The sequence below is a fragment of the Petromyzon marinus genome, unplaced genomic scaffold (genome assembly GCF_048934315.1).
Source record: "Petromyzon marinus isolate PM22_M1 ecotype Great Lakes invasive population unplaced genomic scaffold, UKy_Petmar_22M1.pri1.0 PM_G_Scaffold_42, whole genome shotgun sequence".
In the NCBI taxonomy this organism is placed as follows: Eukaryota; Metazoa; Chordata; class Hyperoartia; order Petromyzontiformes; family Petromyzontidae; genus Petromyzon; species Petromyzon marinus.
The window spans coordinates 1,976,725-1,992,585 of record NW_027422994.1 but is presented as its reverse complement, the minus strand read 5'-3'; the positions used below and the strand labels follow the sequence as shown (position 1 = coordinate 1,992,585).

The window sequence follows — 15,861 nt, the reverse complement described above, 5'->3', positions numbered from 1 at the left end:
CCGGCCTTCATAGGTGCTGCTCACTAACAGCGCTTGCCCCTACAGTCTGTTACAGGCCACACGGGGGATCTTTGTCTTTGGTGATGGCAATGATGGTCCAGCAGCGAACATGGCAGTCCTGGTTCTCGGTTTAGAGGCGAGGTTGCGGTGACTCACTCTGTGATAGTGGTGGTGGCGGTGGTGATGACAGTATTTGTGATGGTGGTGGCTATGGTAATGATTCTGTGATAGTGGTGGTGGTGATGACAGTATTTGTGATGGTGGTGGTATGGTAATGATTCTGTGATAGTGGTGGTGGCGGTGGTGATGAGAGTATTTGTGATGGTGGTGGTGGTATGGTAATGATTCTGTGATAGTGGTGGTGGCGGTGGTGATGACAGTATTTGTGATGGTGGTGGTGATATGGTAATGATTCTGTGATAGTGGTGGTGGTGATGACAGTTTTGTGATGGTGGTGCGATGGTAATGATTCTGTGATAGTGGTGGTGGTGATGACAGTATTTGTGATGGTGGTGGTGGTATGGTAATGATTCTGTGATAGTGGTGGTGGTGATGGTGATGACAGTATTTGTGATGGTGGTATGGTAATTATTCTGTGATAGTGGTGATGGTGATGACAGTATTTGCAATGGCGGTGGCGGTGGCTATGGTAAAGTATTTGCGATGGCGGTGGTGGCTATGGTAATGATGACGGCACTGGCCGTGGATAGTCCTGGCGTGGAGAGGAGCTTGCGAGGACTCAGCGAGTCGTGTTTCACCGTATATTCTTTTCTACCCCCCCCGCCCCCCCCTGCCCCCCCCCTGCCCCCCCCTGTCCCCCATGCGTGGCACTGGGCAGATGGAGGCTTCCAGGAGATGCAGCGTAGATTCATGGACGAGAACTACCGCGAGTTTGAGGACACGGAGGAGAACAAACTCAGCTACACACAGATCTTCCACCAATACGTACTACGCCGCATACACAACAACAACAACCGCCATTCGCCACTAAGTGGCGGTGATGTCACCACGGCGCTTGTGCCAGGCTATGTGCACCCTGAGGCCACGTGAAGTGTCGAACGCCCGTTGGCAGGAGGTCACGGGGCAGACCCAGGTGCCACGGGTCGACTGACTGAGATGACTGGCTGATGCACCACCTGTGCCCCCTACTGTGCCAACCCGCTGTGCTTCAGCCACCCGGCGCTCCGCTCGTTGTTGTGAGCGTCGCTCCTCCGCCCTCCGTTGTTGGAGGGCGACTACCTCCAACTGCCCAGTAGCGTCCTTCATGAGCCTCCTCCACAGAGGCCGATCTTGACACCGCTGGTACCAGTCATCGGCAAGTCCACTCAGCTCCACGTCCTTCTGTACCACATCACTCCATCTCTTCTCTAGCCCGAGCCGCGCCCGTTTAGCCCCCTCGATCCGGCCGAACAAAAGCTGTTTCGGCATGCGGTGGCTGGGCATGCGGGCTACATGACCCACCCATCGCAGCCTTGCCCGCCGGAGGAGCTCACCGATGGGACCTTGCCCAGATCTTTCAAGGATTTGTGAGCTCCTCACACAATCCAGTCTGGTTAAACCCAGGATGGATCGTAGGCAGGCCAGCCTAAATGTTTCTAACCGGCGAAGATGTTCCATTAGGGGGGTCCACGTTTCGCAAGCGTAGAGAAGGGAGGGAATGACCGTGGCCAAGAAGACCTGAAGCTTAGTGCGGAGCGACAGACCAGGTAGCTTCCACACAGCGTTACGCAACCGATGAAAAGATATTGCCGCTCGACTGATTCGTAGTGAGACCTCTGCTATTAAACTGGAGCCGGTCATAAGCACACTGCCCAGGTATGGGAAACTCTCCACTCTCTCTACAACTGCCCCATCACCGATTGGGAGTTGTGGGGGTGGAGTGTCCGTTGGTACAAAATACCCAGGCAGGTGCTTAGTTTTGGTGGGGCTGATGGTAAGGCTCCACCTCTTAGTGGCACGCTCCAGTCTCAGCAGCAGCGTCTCCAACTCCTCCTCTGACTGAGCAGCTATTACCAAATCATCAGCATACATAACGTGGTTGAGCAATAGGGAGCCATCCCTTGACCGCACCCGGGCATCGATCAGAATCAGAAATCAGAATCAGAAAGGGTTTTATTCGCCATGAAAGTTCACACCGACACGGAATTTACTTTGGCAGGATGGTGCATACATTCAACATATAGGAATCTAAAATCTTAAATAAGTTTTAAACAAGTCTTACTATAATAATAAGGGTTAAAAGTCTAACTAACACCAAGGGGCTGAAGTATATAAAATTGAATAAATATCGAATATAAAATAGCTTTAAGATATAATTAAAAAAAATACAAATAGGTTAACATAGTTAATATCGGCAAGGTGTCGTTATGTAGATAAAATGTTAAAATCCGTGTAAGCCCTTTGCCTTGTTTAACAGGCCAGCAGCAGATGGGAAGAAACTGTTTTTTTGGCGTGAGGTTTTGGTCCTGATGGACCGAAGCCTTCTGCCGGAGGGGAGTAGCTGAAACAGAGAGTGTCCAGGGTGGGAGGAATCGGCCATAATCTTCCTCGCTCGCCTCATGGTCCTTGTCGTGTGCAGGTCCTCGAGGGTTGGTAGATTGCAGGCAATTACCTTCTCAGCAGTGTGGATGATACGCTGCAGTCTGCTCTTGTCCTTGGCAGTGGCAGAAGCGTACCAGACGGTTATGGAGGAGATGAGGATGGATTCAATGATCGCTGTATAGAATTGCACCATCATTGTCTTTGGCAGGTTGAATTTCTTCAGCTGCCGTAGAAAGTACATCCTCTGTTGAGCTCTCTTGGTGAGGGAGCTGATGTTCAGTTCCCACTTGAGGTCCTGGGAGAGAATAGTGCCCAGGAAGCGGAAGGACTCTACAATTTTGACTGGGGAGTCTAACAGGGTGATGGGGGTGAGGGGGGCTGTATTCTTCCTGAAGTCTACAACCATCTCAACTGTCTTTAGAGCATTTAGCTCTAAGTTGTTCTGGCTACACCAGGTCACCAGGTTGTCAGCTTCCCACCTATAGTCAGACTCATCCCCACCAGAGATCAGCCCAATGAGGGTGGTGTCGTCCGCAAACTTCAAGAGTTTGACGGACAGATGATTGGACGTGCAGCTGTTGGTATACAGGGAGAAGAGCAGTGGGGAAAGGACGCAGCCCTGAGGAGTTCCGGTGCTGATGGACCTGGAGTCAGAGATTTGTGTTCCCAGCTTAACGCACTGTTTCCTGTCAGACAGGAAGTCTGTGATCCATTTACAGGTGGTGTAGGGCACGTTCAGCTGGAAGAGCTTGTCCTGAAGCAGGGCAGGGATGATGGTGTTGAAGGCAGAGCTGAAGTCCACAAACAGGATCCTGGCGTAGGATGCTGGGGCGTCCAGATGCTGTAGGGTGAAGTGGAGGGCCATGTTAACTGCGTCATCCACAGACCTGTTGGCTCTGTAGGCAAACTGAAGGGGGTCCAGGAGAGGGTCTGTGATGGCTTTGAGGTGTGCCAGGACCAGGCGCTCAAAAGACTTCATTACCACAGATGTAAGGGCGACCGGTCTGTAATCATTTCGTCCTGTTGGCCTTAGCTTTTTGGGCACAGGGATGATGGTGGAGGACTTGAAACAGGCTGGTACATGGCATGTCTCCAGGGAGGTGTTAAAGATGTTGGTGAACACCGGAGACAGCTGGTCAGCGCAGTGCCTGAGGGTGGCTGGAGAGACAGAGTCCGACCCGGCTGCTTTGCGTGGATTCTGCCTCTTGAAAAGTCTATTAACTTCTCCCTCCTGAAAGGAGAGAATCGTCTCTGTAGTATGGGTGGGGGGTGGGGCCTCTTGGGTGGGAAGGGGTGGTTCAGGACAGTCCAATTGTCTTTCAAATCTACAGTAGAACTCGTTCAGGTCGTTGGCTAGGCGGGAGTCGTTAGTGGTGTGGGGGGCTCTGGGTTTGTAGTTGGTGATCTGCCTGAGCCCTCTCCAGACAGAAGCAGCGTCGTTAGTAGAGAACTGGTGTTTTAGTCTCTCTGAGTACAGTCGTTTAGCCTCTCTCACCGCTTTGCTAAACCTGTTCTTCGACTCCTTGAATCTGTCTCTATCCCCACTCCTAAACGCTTCCTCTTTCTCCAACCTCAACCTTCTGAGCTTTGCTGAGAACCAGGGCTTATTGTTATTAAAGTTCACCCTGGTACGTGTTGGGATACAGCAGTCCTCACAGAAGCTGATGTAGGACGTCACAGCCTCTGTGAGTTCATCCAGACTATTGGTAGCAGTCGTGAACATATCCCAGTCAGTACAGTCTAAGCACGCCCGCAAATCTTCCACAGCCTCACTGGTCCACTGTTTAGATGTCCTCACAGCAGGTTTACAGTGTTTTAGTTTCTGCCTGTATGCAGGAATCAGGTGGACCATGGCATGGTCAGAGTGTCCTAATGCTGCTCGGGGGACGGCGTGGTAGGCTCTACTGACTGTAGTGTAGCAGTGATCCAGAGTGTTCCCTTCTCTGGTTGCGCATTTAATGAATTGTATGTATTTGGGGAGTTCGTGGCTGAGATTACCTTTGTTAAAGTCGCCAAGTACGATAACCAACGAATCTGGATTTGCTCGCTCCACACTCAGAATCTGATCGGCGAGCATGCGTTGGGCCTTTTTAACCTGAGGACAAGGCGGCAAATAAACTCCGATCAGCCTCCCATTATATCTGTACCATATGGAGATTCCCCCGGTACAGCTATTGAAGGCTTCACGAACTACGTGGTCAAAATAGATGTTAAATAATGTGGGAGCCATAGACATCCCTGTCGCACCCCAAGGTGTACAGGGAATGGCTCTGACTCCCGGCCACGTAGTTTTACCCGGGCCCGCTCACCATCATGAAGGCCCTTAATGATCGTGAGCAGAGGGTCAGGTACTCCAAAAGCACGAAGAACGACCCAGAGCCCAGGACTACTGATGCGCACACACATGCACACACATACACACGCACACACACACGCACACACACGTATACACATACGCACTTGCGCACGTACGCATGTACGTGCACACACACGCACACACACACATATACACACATACACACGCACACACACACGCCTTGTGTGGGGTGGGGTGGAATTGTGTTGAGTTGGGTGGAGTTGAGTTGGGTGGAGTTGAGTTGGGTGGAGTTGTGTTGGGTGGAGTTGTGTTGAGTTGGGTGGAGTTGAGTTGAGTTGTGTTGAGTTGGGTGGAGTTGTGATGAGTTGAGTTGGGTGGAGTTGATTTGGGTGGAGTTGAGTTGGGTGGAGTTGTGTTGAGTTGGTGGAGTTGTGTTGAGTTGAGTTGTGTTGAGTTGAGTTGGGTGGAGTTGATTTGGGTGGAGTTGAGTTGGGTAGAGTTGTGTTGAGTTGGGTGGAGTTGAGTTGAGTTGGGTGGAGTTGTGTTGAGTTGAGTTGGGTGGAGTTGAGTGGAGTTGAGTTGAGTTGGGTGGAGTTGAGTGGAGTTGAGTTGAGTTGGGTGGAGTTGAATTGGGGTGGAGTTGAGTTGTGTTGGGTGGAGTTGAGTTGGGTGGAGTTGAGTTGGGTGGAGTTGAGTTGAGTTGAGTTGGGTGGAGTTGTGTTTGGTGGAGTTGAGTTGGGTGGAGTTGAGTTGGGTGGAGTTGTGTTGAGTTGGGTGGAGTTGAGTTGAGTGGAGTTGAGTGGAGTGGAGTTGGGTGGAGTTGTGTTGAGTGAGTTGCGTTGTGTTGAGTTGGGTGGAATTGAGTGGAGTTGTGTGGAGTTGAGTTGTGTTGAGTTGAGTTGGGTGGAGTTGTGTTGGGTGGAGTTGAGTTGGGTGAAGTTGTGTTGTGTTGAGTTGGGTGGAGTTGAGTTGAGTTGGGTGGAGTTGAGTTGAGTTGGGTGGAGTTGTGTGGAGTTGTGTGGAGTTGAGTTGTGTTGAGTTGAGTTGGGTGGAGTTGATTTGGGTGGAGTTGGGTGGAGTTGTGTTGAGTTGGGTGGAGTTGAGTTGGGTGGAGTTGAGTTGGGGTGGAGTTGAGTTGTGTTGGGTGGAGTTGAGTTGTGTTGGGTGGAGTTGAGTTGGGTGGAGTTGTGTTGAGTGGAGTTGTGTTGGGTGGAGTTGAGTTGAGTGGAGTTGAGTGGAGTGGAGTTGAGTTGTGTTGAGTTGGGTGGAGTTGAGTTGAGTTGGGTGGAGTTGTGTTGTGTTGAGTTGGGTGGAGTTGAGTTGGGTGGAGTTGAGTTGGGGTGGAGTTGAGTTGTGTTGGGTGGAGTTGAGTTGGGTGGAGTTGAGTTGAGTGCAGTGGAGTTGAGTTGTGTTGGGTGGAGTTGAGTTGGGTGGAGTTGTGTTGAGTGGAGTTGTGTTGGGTGGAGTTGAGTTGAGTGGAGTTGAGTGGAGTGGAGTTGAGTTGTGTTGAGTTGGGTGGAGTTGAGTTGAGTTGGGTGGAGTTGTGTTTGGTGGAGTTGAGTTGGGTGGAGTTGAGTTGGGTGGAGTTGTGTTGAGTTGGGTGGAGTTGAGTTGAGTGGAGTTGAGTGGAGTGGAGTTGGGTGGAGTTGTGTTGAGTGAGTTGCGTTGTGTTGAGTTGGGTGGAATTGAGTGGAGTTGTGTGGAGTTGAGTTGTGTTGAGTTGAGTTGGGTGGAGTTGTGTTGGGTGGAGTTGAGTTGGGTGAAGTTGTGTTGTGTTGAGTTGGGTGGAGTTGAGTTGAGTTGGGTGGAGTTGAGTTGAGTTGGGTGGAGTTGTGTGGAGTTGTGTGGAGTTGAGTTGTGTTGAGTTGAGTTGGGTGGAGTTGATTTGGGTGGAGTTGAGTTGAGTTGAGTTGGGTGGAGTTGTGTTGAGTTGGGTGGAGTTGAGTTGGGTGGAGTTGAGTTGGGGTGGAGTTGAGTTGTGTTGGGTGGAGTTGAGTTGTGTTGGGTGGAGTTGAGTTGGGTGGAGTTGTGTTGAGTGGAGTTGTGTTGGGTGGAGTTGAGTTGAGTGGAGTTGAGTGGAGTGGAGTTGAGTTGTGTTGAGTTGGGTGGAGTTGAGTTGAGTTGGGTGGAGTTGTGTTGTGTTGAGTTGGGTGGAGTTGAGTTGGGTGGAGTTGAGTTGGGGTGGAGTTGAGTTGTGTTGGGTGGAGTTGAGTTGGGTGGAGTTGAGTTGAGTGCAGTGTAGTTGAGTTGTGTTGGGTGGAGTTGAGTTGGGTGGAGTTGTGTTGAGTGGAGTTGTGTTGGGTGGAGTTGAGTGGAGTGGAGTTGAGTGGAGTGGAGTTGAGTTGTGTTGAGTTGGGTGGAGTTGAGTTGAGTTGGGTGGAGTTGTGTTGTGTTGAGTTGGGTGGAGTTGAGTTGAGTTGGGTGGAGTTGAGTTGGGTGGAGTTGTGTTGAGTTGGGTGGAGTTGTGTGGAGTTGTGTGGAGTTTAGTTGTGTTGAGTTGAGTTGGGTGGAGTTGTGTTGGGTGGAGTTGTGTTGGGTGGAGTTGAGTTGAGTTGGGTGAAGTTGTGTTGTGTTGAGTTGTGTGGAGTTGAGTTGAGTTGAGTTGGGTGGAGTTGTGTTGGATGGAGTTGTGTTGGGTGGAGTTGTGTTGGGTGGAGTTGTGTTGGGTGGAGTTGTGTGGAGTTGTGTGGAGTTGAGTTGTGTTGAGTTGAGTTGGGTGGAGTTGATTTGGGTGGAGTTGAGTTGAGTTGAGTTGGGTGGAGTTGTGTTGAGTTGGGTGGAGTTGAGTTGGGTGGAGTTGAGTTGGGGTGGAGTTGAGTTGTGTTGGGTGGAGTTGAGTTGTGTTGGGTGGAGTTGAGTTGGGTGGAGTTGTGTTGAGTGGAGTTGTGTTGGGTGGAGTTGAGTTGAGTGGAGTTGAGTGGAGTGGAGTTGAGTTGTGTTGAGTTGAGTTGAGTTGGGTGGAGTTGTGTTGTGTTGAGTTGGGTGGAGTTGAGTTGGGGTGGAGTTGAGTTGTGTTGGGTGGAGTTGAGTTGGGTGGAGTTGAGTTGAGTGCAGTGGAGTTGAGTTGTGTTGGGTGGAGTTGAGTTGGGTGGAGTTGTGTTGAGTGGAGTTGTGTTGGGTGGAGTTGAGTTGAGTGGAGTTGAGTGGAGTGGAGTTGAGTTGTGTTGAGTTGGGTGGAGTTGAGTTGAGTTGGGTGGAGTTGTGTTGTGTTGAGTTGGGTGGAGTTGAGTTGAGTTGGGTGGAGTTGAGTTGGGTGGAGTTGTGTTGAGTTGGGTGGAGTTGTGTGGAGTTGTGTGGAGTTTAGTTGTGTTGAGTTGAGTTGGGTGGAGTTGTGTTGGGTGGAGTTGTGTTGGGTGGAGTTGAGTTGAGTTGGGTGAAGTTGTGTTGTGTTGAGTTGTGTGGAGTTGAGTTGAGTTGGGTGGAGTTGTGTTGGATGGAGTTGTGTTGGGTGGAGTTGTGTTGGGTGGAGTTGTGTTGGGTGGAGTTGTGTGGAGTTGTGTGGAGTTGAGTTGTGTTGAGTTGAGTTGGGTGGAGTTGTGTTGGGTGGAGTTGTGTTGGGTGGAGTTGTGTTGAGTTGGGTGGAGTTGTGTTGAGTGGAGTAGAGATGAGTTGACTGGAGTTGTGTTGGGTGGAGTTGAGTTGAGTGGCACGTGCCCCCCAGTGATGGTGATGGTGGTCATGGTGATGTTGATGGTGATGTTGGTGATGTTGGTGATGTTGGTGGTGATGTTGATGGTGATGTTGATGGTGATGTTGATGGTGATGTTGATGGTGATGTTGATGGTGATGTTGCGATGTTGCAGATGGAGCTCATTGAGGGCTACATTACCGCTCAGCTGAGTGCGCGATTGCCTGGGTTCAGCATGGCTACATTCGTGCAGTCCCTCCCGTGAGTCAACATCACCAATATCACCATCAACACCAACATCAACATCACCATCAACATCACCATCACCACCAACATCACCAATATCATCATCAACATCACCACCAACATCACCACCAACATCACCATCAACATCAACACCAACATCAACATCACCATCACCACCAACATCACCAGCATCACCAATATCACCACCATCAACATCAACACCAACATCAACATCACCATCAACATCACCATCAACATCACCACCAACATCCCCATCAACATCACCACCAACATCACCATCAACACCAACATCACCATCAACATCACCATCAACATCACCACCAACATCACCATCAACATCACCACCAACATCACCACCAACATCACCACTACCATCACCATCAACATCGCCATCAGCATCACCATCAACATCACCATCAACATCACCATCAACATCACCACCAACATCACCATCAACATCACCATCAACATCACCATCAACATCACCATCAACATCACCACCAACATCACCATCAACATCACCATCAACATCACCACCAACATCAACATCACCACCAACATCAACATCACCGCCAACATCACCATCATCAACATCAACATCACCACCAACATCACCATCAACATCACCAACATCAACATCACCATCACCACCAACATCACCACCAACATCAACATCACCACCAACATCAACATCACCACCAACATCACCATCAAAATCACCACCAACATCACCACCAACATCACCACTACCATCACCATCAACATCGCCATCAGCATCAACATCACCACCAACATCAACATCACCACCAACATCACCATCAACATCACCACCAACATCACCATCAAAATCACCACCAACATCACCACCAACATCACCACTACCATCACCATCAACATCGCCATCAGCATCAACATCACCATCAACATCACCACTACCATCAACATCGCCATCACCATCAACATCACCATCAACATCAAAATCACCACCAACATCACCATCAACATCAACAACATGAGCGTCTTCATCACCATCAACATCACCATCAACATTATCAATAACTTCACCAGCATCAATAACTTCACCGTCAACAGCATGAACAACGTGAATCACATAAAACACGGCATTATCAATAGCATCATCAACAACAAAATTGTCAACAACATTTTCAATAACATAATCAACAACAACATTGTCAACAACATTATCAATAACATCATCAACAACAACATTGTCAACAACATTATCAATAACATCATCATCAACAACAACATTGTCAACAACATTATCAATAACATCATCAACAACAACATTGTCAACACCATTATCAATAACATCATCAACAACAACATTGTCAACAACATTATCAATAACATCATCAACAACAACAACATTGTCAACAACATTATCAATAACATCATCAACAACAACATTGTCAACAACATTATCAATAACATCATCAACAACAACATTGTCAACAACAATATCAATAATATCAACAACAACATTGTCAACAACATTATCAATAACATCATTAACAATAACATTGTCAACAACATTATCAATAACATCATCAACAACAACATTGTCAACAACATTATCAATAACATCAACAACAACATTGTCAACAACATTATCAATAACATCATCAACAACAACATTGTCAACAACATTATCAATAACATCATCAACAACAACATTGTCAACAACAATATCAATAACATCATTAACAATAACATTGTCAACAACATTATCAATAACATCATCAACAACAACATTGTCAACAACATCAATAATATCATCAACAACAACATTGTCAACAACATTATCAATAACAGTCATCAACAACATTGGCAACAACATTATCAATAACATCATCAACAACAACATTGTCAACACCATTATCAATAACATCATCAACAACAACATTGTCAACAACATTATCAATAACATCATCAACAACAACATTGTCAACAACATTATCAATAACATCATCAACAACAACATTGTCAACAACGTTATCAATAACAGTCATCAACAACATTGTCAACAACATTATCAATAACATCATCAACAACAACATTGTCAACAACATTATCAATAACATCATCAACAACAACATTGTCAACAACATTATCAATAACATCATCAACAACAACATTGTCAACAACATTATCAATAACATCATCAACAACAACATTGTCAACAACAATATCAATAACATCATTAACAATAACATTGTCAACAACATTATCAATAACATCATCAACAACAACATTGTCAACAACATCAATAATATCATCAACAACAACATTGTCAACAACATTATCAATAACATTAACAATAACATTGTCAACAACATTATCAATAACATCATCAACAACAACATTGTCAACAACATTATCAGTAACATAATCGACAACAACATTGTCAACAACATTATCAATAACACCATCATCAATAACAACGTCAAACAATATCATCATCAATAGAGTTATATCAGCAACATTATTGTCATCAACAGCATTATCAATAACAACAACATCATCAACATCATCAACAACAACTTGCAATGTCTGTCATGTAGCTCGGAGGTGATGACGGTGGTGCTGATGGTGGTGATAGTGGTGCTGGTCCGGCAAAACAACCCCCTACCTCCTCGCGGTGCCGGACGGGCAACTCTGTCGTGGACAGCGCTGTGGGGGGAGATCCAATTTTGATTGGCTCCTCCCCTCATGGCATATGTGTCCACCACAGGGGCTAAACGGGGGCTCTGGACGGGTACGAGGGGCTGGTAACCCCTCCACCTTCAATTAATTACCACGAAACCACGAATTAAACTGAAATATGTAACAACTAAGCTTGTGCCGGAGGCCCCGGGGGGCCAGGCGTCTATGACGTCTCCTGGCCAAACCCCAATTGGCGGAGCCAGGAGATTGAATACCTACCCTCGGGGCTACTCCAGAAACAACGAAAAGCCACTACGGGTGGCCACGTGGAATGTTCGAACGCTCACTGCAGAAGAGAGGCTGCCACTCCTCTGTCGGGAGCTGGACCGGTACCGCCTGGATCTATGCGGCATTCAGGAGGTCCGGTGGACCGGCTCTGGCTCCTGCCACCATGAGGGGTGGACAGTCCTCTACTCGGGGCAGCAGACTGCCAAACAACAGGGTGTGGGTCTTCTTTTGAACAAAAGAATGAAGGGGGCGTGGGAGCGTGGCGGTGAGGTGTGGGAAGCTGTAAGCCCCAGGCTACTTTGGGCTCGCCTTCCCATCAACCGGAGGCGAGGAATGGTGGTCGTGGTTACTTATGCCCCCACCGAAGATGAACATCCGTGGAGGGATGCAGGCAAAGCCGATGAGTCAGATGCCTTCTATGACCTCCTGTAACAGGTGCTGGCTAAAGTGGCCCCTCGGGATAGAGTCATCATGTTGGGTGACTTCAATGCCCGAGTTGGTCATGATACTGGCACCTGGTCTGGAGTGATTGGAGGGCATGGGCCAGATCAGCTCAATAACAACGGTAGGAGGCTGCTAGATTTTTGTGCAGCCCATGGGCTTGTAATTACCAACACGCTGTTCCGGCATCGGCGCATCCACACAACATCATGGATGCATGCCGGGTCCAAGCAAGAACATCTGCTGGACTACATAGTGACGGACCAGCGAATGCGAGCCCATGTCCTTGACACCAGGACCTACCGTGGAGCTGATCTGCCCTCTGACCATCGACTAGTCATCTGTAAGATGCGCCTGCCATTCTTCCACTCCGGTGGTGGGTGTACACCCAGGACCCCATTCCAACCTAAAGTGGCCTGGTCTCAGTTATCTGATGAAAGTTGCAAGCGAGAATTTCATCATCGCTTGTGGCTGGGATTGGCATCGTCCCCAACTCCTGATGTCGAGGGTAAATGGGCGAGGTTTAGGACTGTGACTCATGCAGCTGCAATGGCTGCTCTGGGTACGCGGTCCAGACCTCCCCAGACACCCTAGATGACAGAGGAGTTGTTCAGGATGGTTGAGAAAAAGCGACAGGCCCACTGTCATCGGCTACAGAATCCCACGTCAGAGAATGAGGAGGCTTACCGCAGCCTTCGCTCGGAGGTTCGGAGAGCCGTGAGGCGCTGCAAGGATGGGTGGTGGTCGCGGGTTGCTGAGGAGATGGAGTCTGCCTCAGTGGCCCGTGATCACAAATCTCTATTTAACTCCATCAAAAAAGTAACCTGCAGCGCCACACCTATTACCATCATTAGGGGAAAAAACGGTGATCCAATTTCCGACCCCCAGGAACAGGTTCGCAGATTTGCTGAGCATTTCTGTGAGGTCCTGGGGGAGGGAAAATCCCTCAGCCAGGAAAACATCGTGGCACAAAGTGAGGATGACCCTGCTGAGGCTGCGGCGCCTCAAATATTGGATGAAGTCACCCCCTGTGAGTGGCTGGCTGAGGTGCCAACTGCTGAGGAAGTATTGAAGGCGATCCGGAGTCTGAGACCAGGAAAGGCAGCGGGCAGAGATGATCTCCCAAGTGAAATGCTGAGGGAGGGTGGCGTTTGTGCACAGACTGCCCTATATGACATCATAACAACAGTCTGGACCACTGGACGGGTTCCGCAGGATTGGAAGGATGCCCTGGTGGTCCCCCTTTTTAAGAAGGGGGACTGCACAGACTGTAACAACTACAGGGGCATCTCACTCCTCAGTGTGCCGGGAAAGGTCCTGGCAAGGATTATTCAGCATCGCCTTGCCAGGCACGCTGAGGAGAGGCTTGCGGAGCCCCAATGCGGTTTCAGGAAAGGGCGGTCCTGCACAGATGCCATATTTTCTGTCCGTCTGCTACAGCAGAGGTGTAGGGAATTCCAACAAGACCTACATCTCTGCTTTATTGACCTGGTCAAGGCCTATGATACCATCAGTAGGCCTGGGCTCTGGGTCGTTGTTCGTGCTTTTGGAGTACCTGACCCTCTGCTGTACCGGGGGAATCTCCATATGGTACAGATATAATGGGAGGCTAATCGATGCCCGGGTGCGGTCAAGGGATGGCTCCCTATTGCTCAACCACGTTATGTATGCTGATGATTTGGTAATAGCTGCTCAGTCAGAGGAGGAGTTGGAGACGCTGCTGCTGAGACTGGAGCGTGCCACTAAGAGGTGGGGCCTTACCATCAGCCCCACCAAAACTAAGCAGCTGCCTGGGTATTTTGTACCATCGGACACTCCACCCCCACAACTCCCAATCGGTGATGGGGCAGTTGTGGAGAGAGTGGAGAGTTTCCCATACCTGGGCAGTGTGCTTATGACTGGCTCCAGTTTAACAGCAGAGGTCTCACTCCGAATCAGTCGAGCGGCAATATCTTTTCATCGGTTGCGTAACGCTGTGTGGAAGCTACCTGGTCTGTCGCTCCGCACTAAGCTTCAGGTCTTCTCGGCCACGGTCATTCCCTCCCTTCTCTACGCTTGCGAAACGTGGACCCCCCTAATGGAACATCTTCGCCGGTTAGAAACATTTAGGCTGGCCTGCCTACGATCCATCCTGGGTTTAACCAGACTGAATTGTGTGAGGAGCTCACAAATCCTTGAAAGATCTGGGCAGGGTCCCATCGGTGAGCTCCTCCGGCAGGCAAGGCTGCGATGGCTGGGTCATGTAGCCCGCATGCCCAGCCACCGCATGCCGAAACAGCTTTTGTTTGGCCGGATTGAGGGGGCTAAGCGGGCGCGGCACGGGCTAGAGAAGAGATGGAGTGATGTGGTACAGGAGGACGTGGAGCTGAGTCGACTTGCCGATGACTGGTACCAGCGGTGTCAAGATCGGCCTCTGTGGAGGAGGCTCGTGAAGGATGCTACTGGGCAGTTGGAGGCAGTCGCCCTCCAACAACAACGGAGGGCGGAGGAGCGACGCTCACAACAGCGAGCGGAGCGCCGGGTGGCTAAAGCACAGCAGGTTGGCACAGTAGGGGGCACAGGTGGTGCATCAGCCAGTCATCTCAGTCAGTCGACCCGTGGCACCTGGGTCTGCCCCGTGACCTCCTGCCAGCGGGTGTTCGACACTTCACGTGGCCTCAGGGTGCACATAGCCTGGCACAAGCGTCGTGGTGACGTCACCGCCACTTAGTGGCGAATGGCGGTTGTTGTTGTTGTTGATAGTGGTGCTGATGGTGGTGATGGTGGTGCTGATGGTGGTGATGGTGGTGGTGTGGTTGGTGGTGGTGGGGATGGTGGTGGTGAAGATGGTTGTGGTGGGGATGGTGGGGATGATGGTGGTGGTGGTGATGGTGCTGGTGGGGATGGTGGTGGTGCTGATGGTGGTGATGGTGGTGGTGATGGTGGTGGTGCTAGTGGGGATGGTGGTGGTGGTGATGGTGGTGGTGGTGGTGATGGTGGTGGTGATGGTGGTGGTGCTAGTGGGGATGGTGGTGGTGGTGATGGTGGGGGTGGTGATGGTGGTGATGGTGGTGGTGATGGTGGGTTGAGGTGATGGTGGGGGTAGTGATGGTGGGGGTGGTGGTGATGGTAGTAGGGGTGGTGGTAGTAGTGATGGTGGTTATGGCGGTGGTGATAGTGGTGGTGCTGGTGATGGTGGTGATGGTGATCGTGGTGATGATGGTGGGGGTGGTGGTGATGGTGGTGGTGCTAGTGGGGATGGTGGTGGTGATGATGGTGGTGATGATGGTGGTGGTGGTGGTGGTGATGGTGGTTTGAGGTGATGATGGGGGTGGTGATGGTGGGGGTGGTGGTGATGGTGGTGGTGATGATGGTGATGGTGGTGATGATGGTGATGGTGATGATGGTGATGATGATGGTGATGGTGGTGATGATGGTGGTGGTGGTGCTGATGTCGCAGGGAGCACAAGGAGGAGATGACAGGAGACATCTTTGATCTCTTGCTCACATTCAGCGACTTCCTCGCGTTCAAGGAGATGTTTCTGGATTACCGCGCGGTACGACACAGACACATAGACTCACACAGAGACCCATAGACTCACACAGAGACACATAGACTCACACAGAGACCCATAGACTCACACAGAGACCCATAGACTCACACAGAGACCCACACACTCACACAGAGACACATAGACTCACACAGAGACCCATAGACTCACTCAGAGACCCA

At 49.8% G+C, this 15,861-nt stretch overlaps 1 protein-coding gene across 1 annotated transcript in view; it reads left to right on the top strand.

The window, feature by feature from the left end:
• Positions 1-843: 843 nt before the first annotated feature.
• The window catches only part of LOC142917111 (ADP-ribosylation factor-like protein 2-binding protein), a 169,972-nt gene continuing 154,954 nt past the window's right edge, over positions 844-15,861 (top strand). The window contains exons 1-3 of the mRNA XM_076061807.1: positions 844-945; positions 8,662-8,747; positions 15,589-15,685. Of these exons, the coding sequence (XP_075917922.1) occupies positions 856-945; positions 8,662-8,747; positions 15,589-15,685 (273 nt within the window). The 5' untranslated portion in view covers positions 844-855. The remainder of the gene's footprint in view (positions 946-8,661; positions 8,748-15,588; positions 15,686-15,861) is intronic.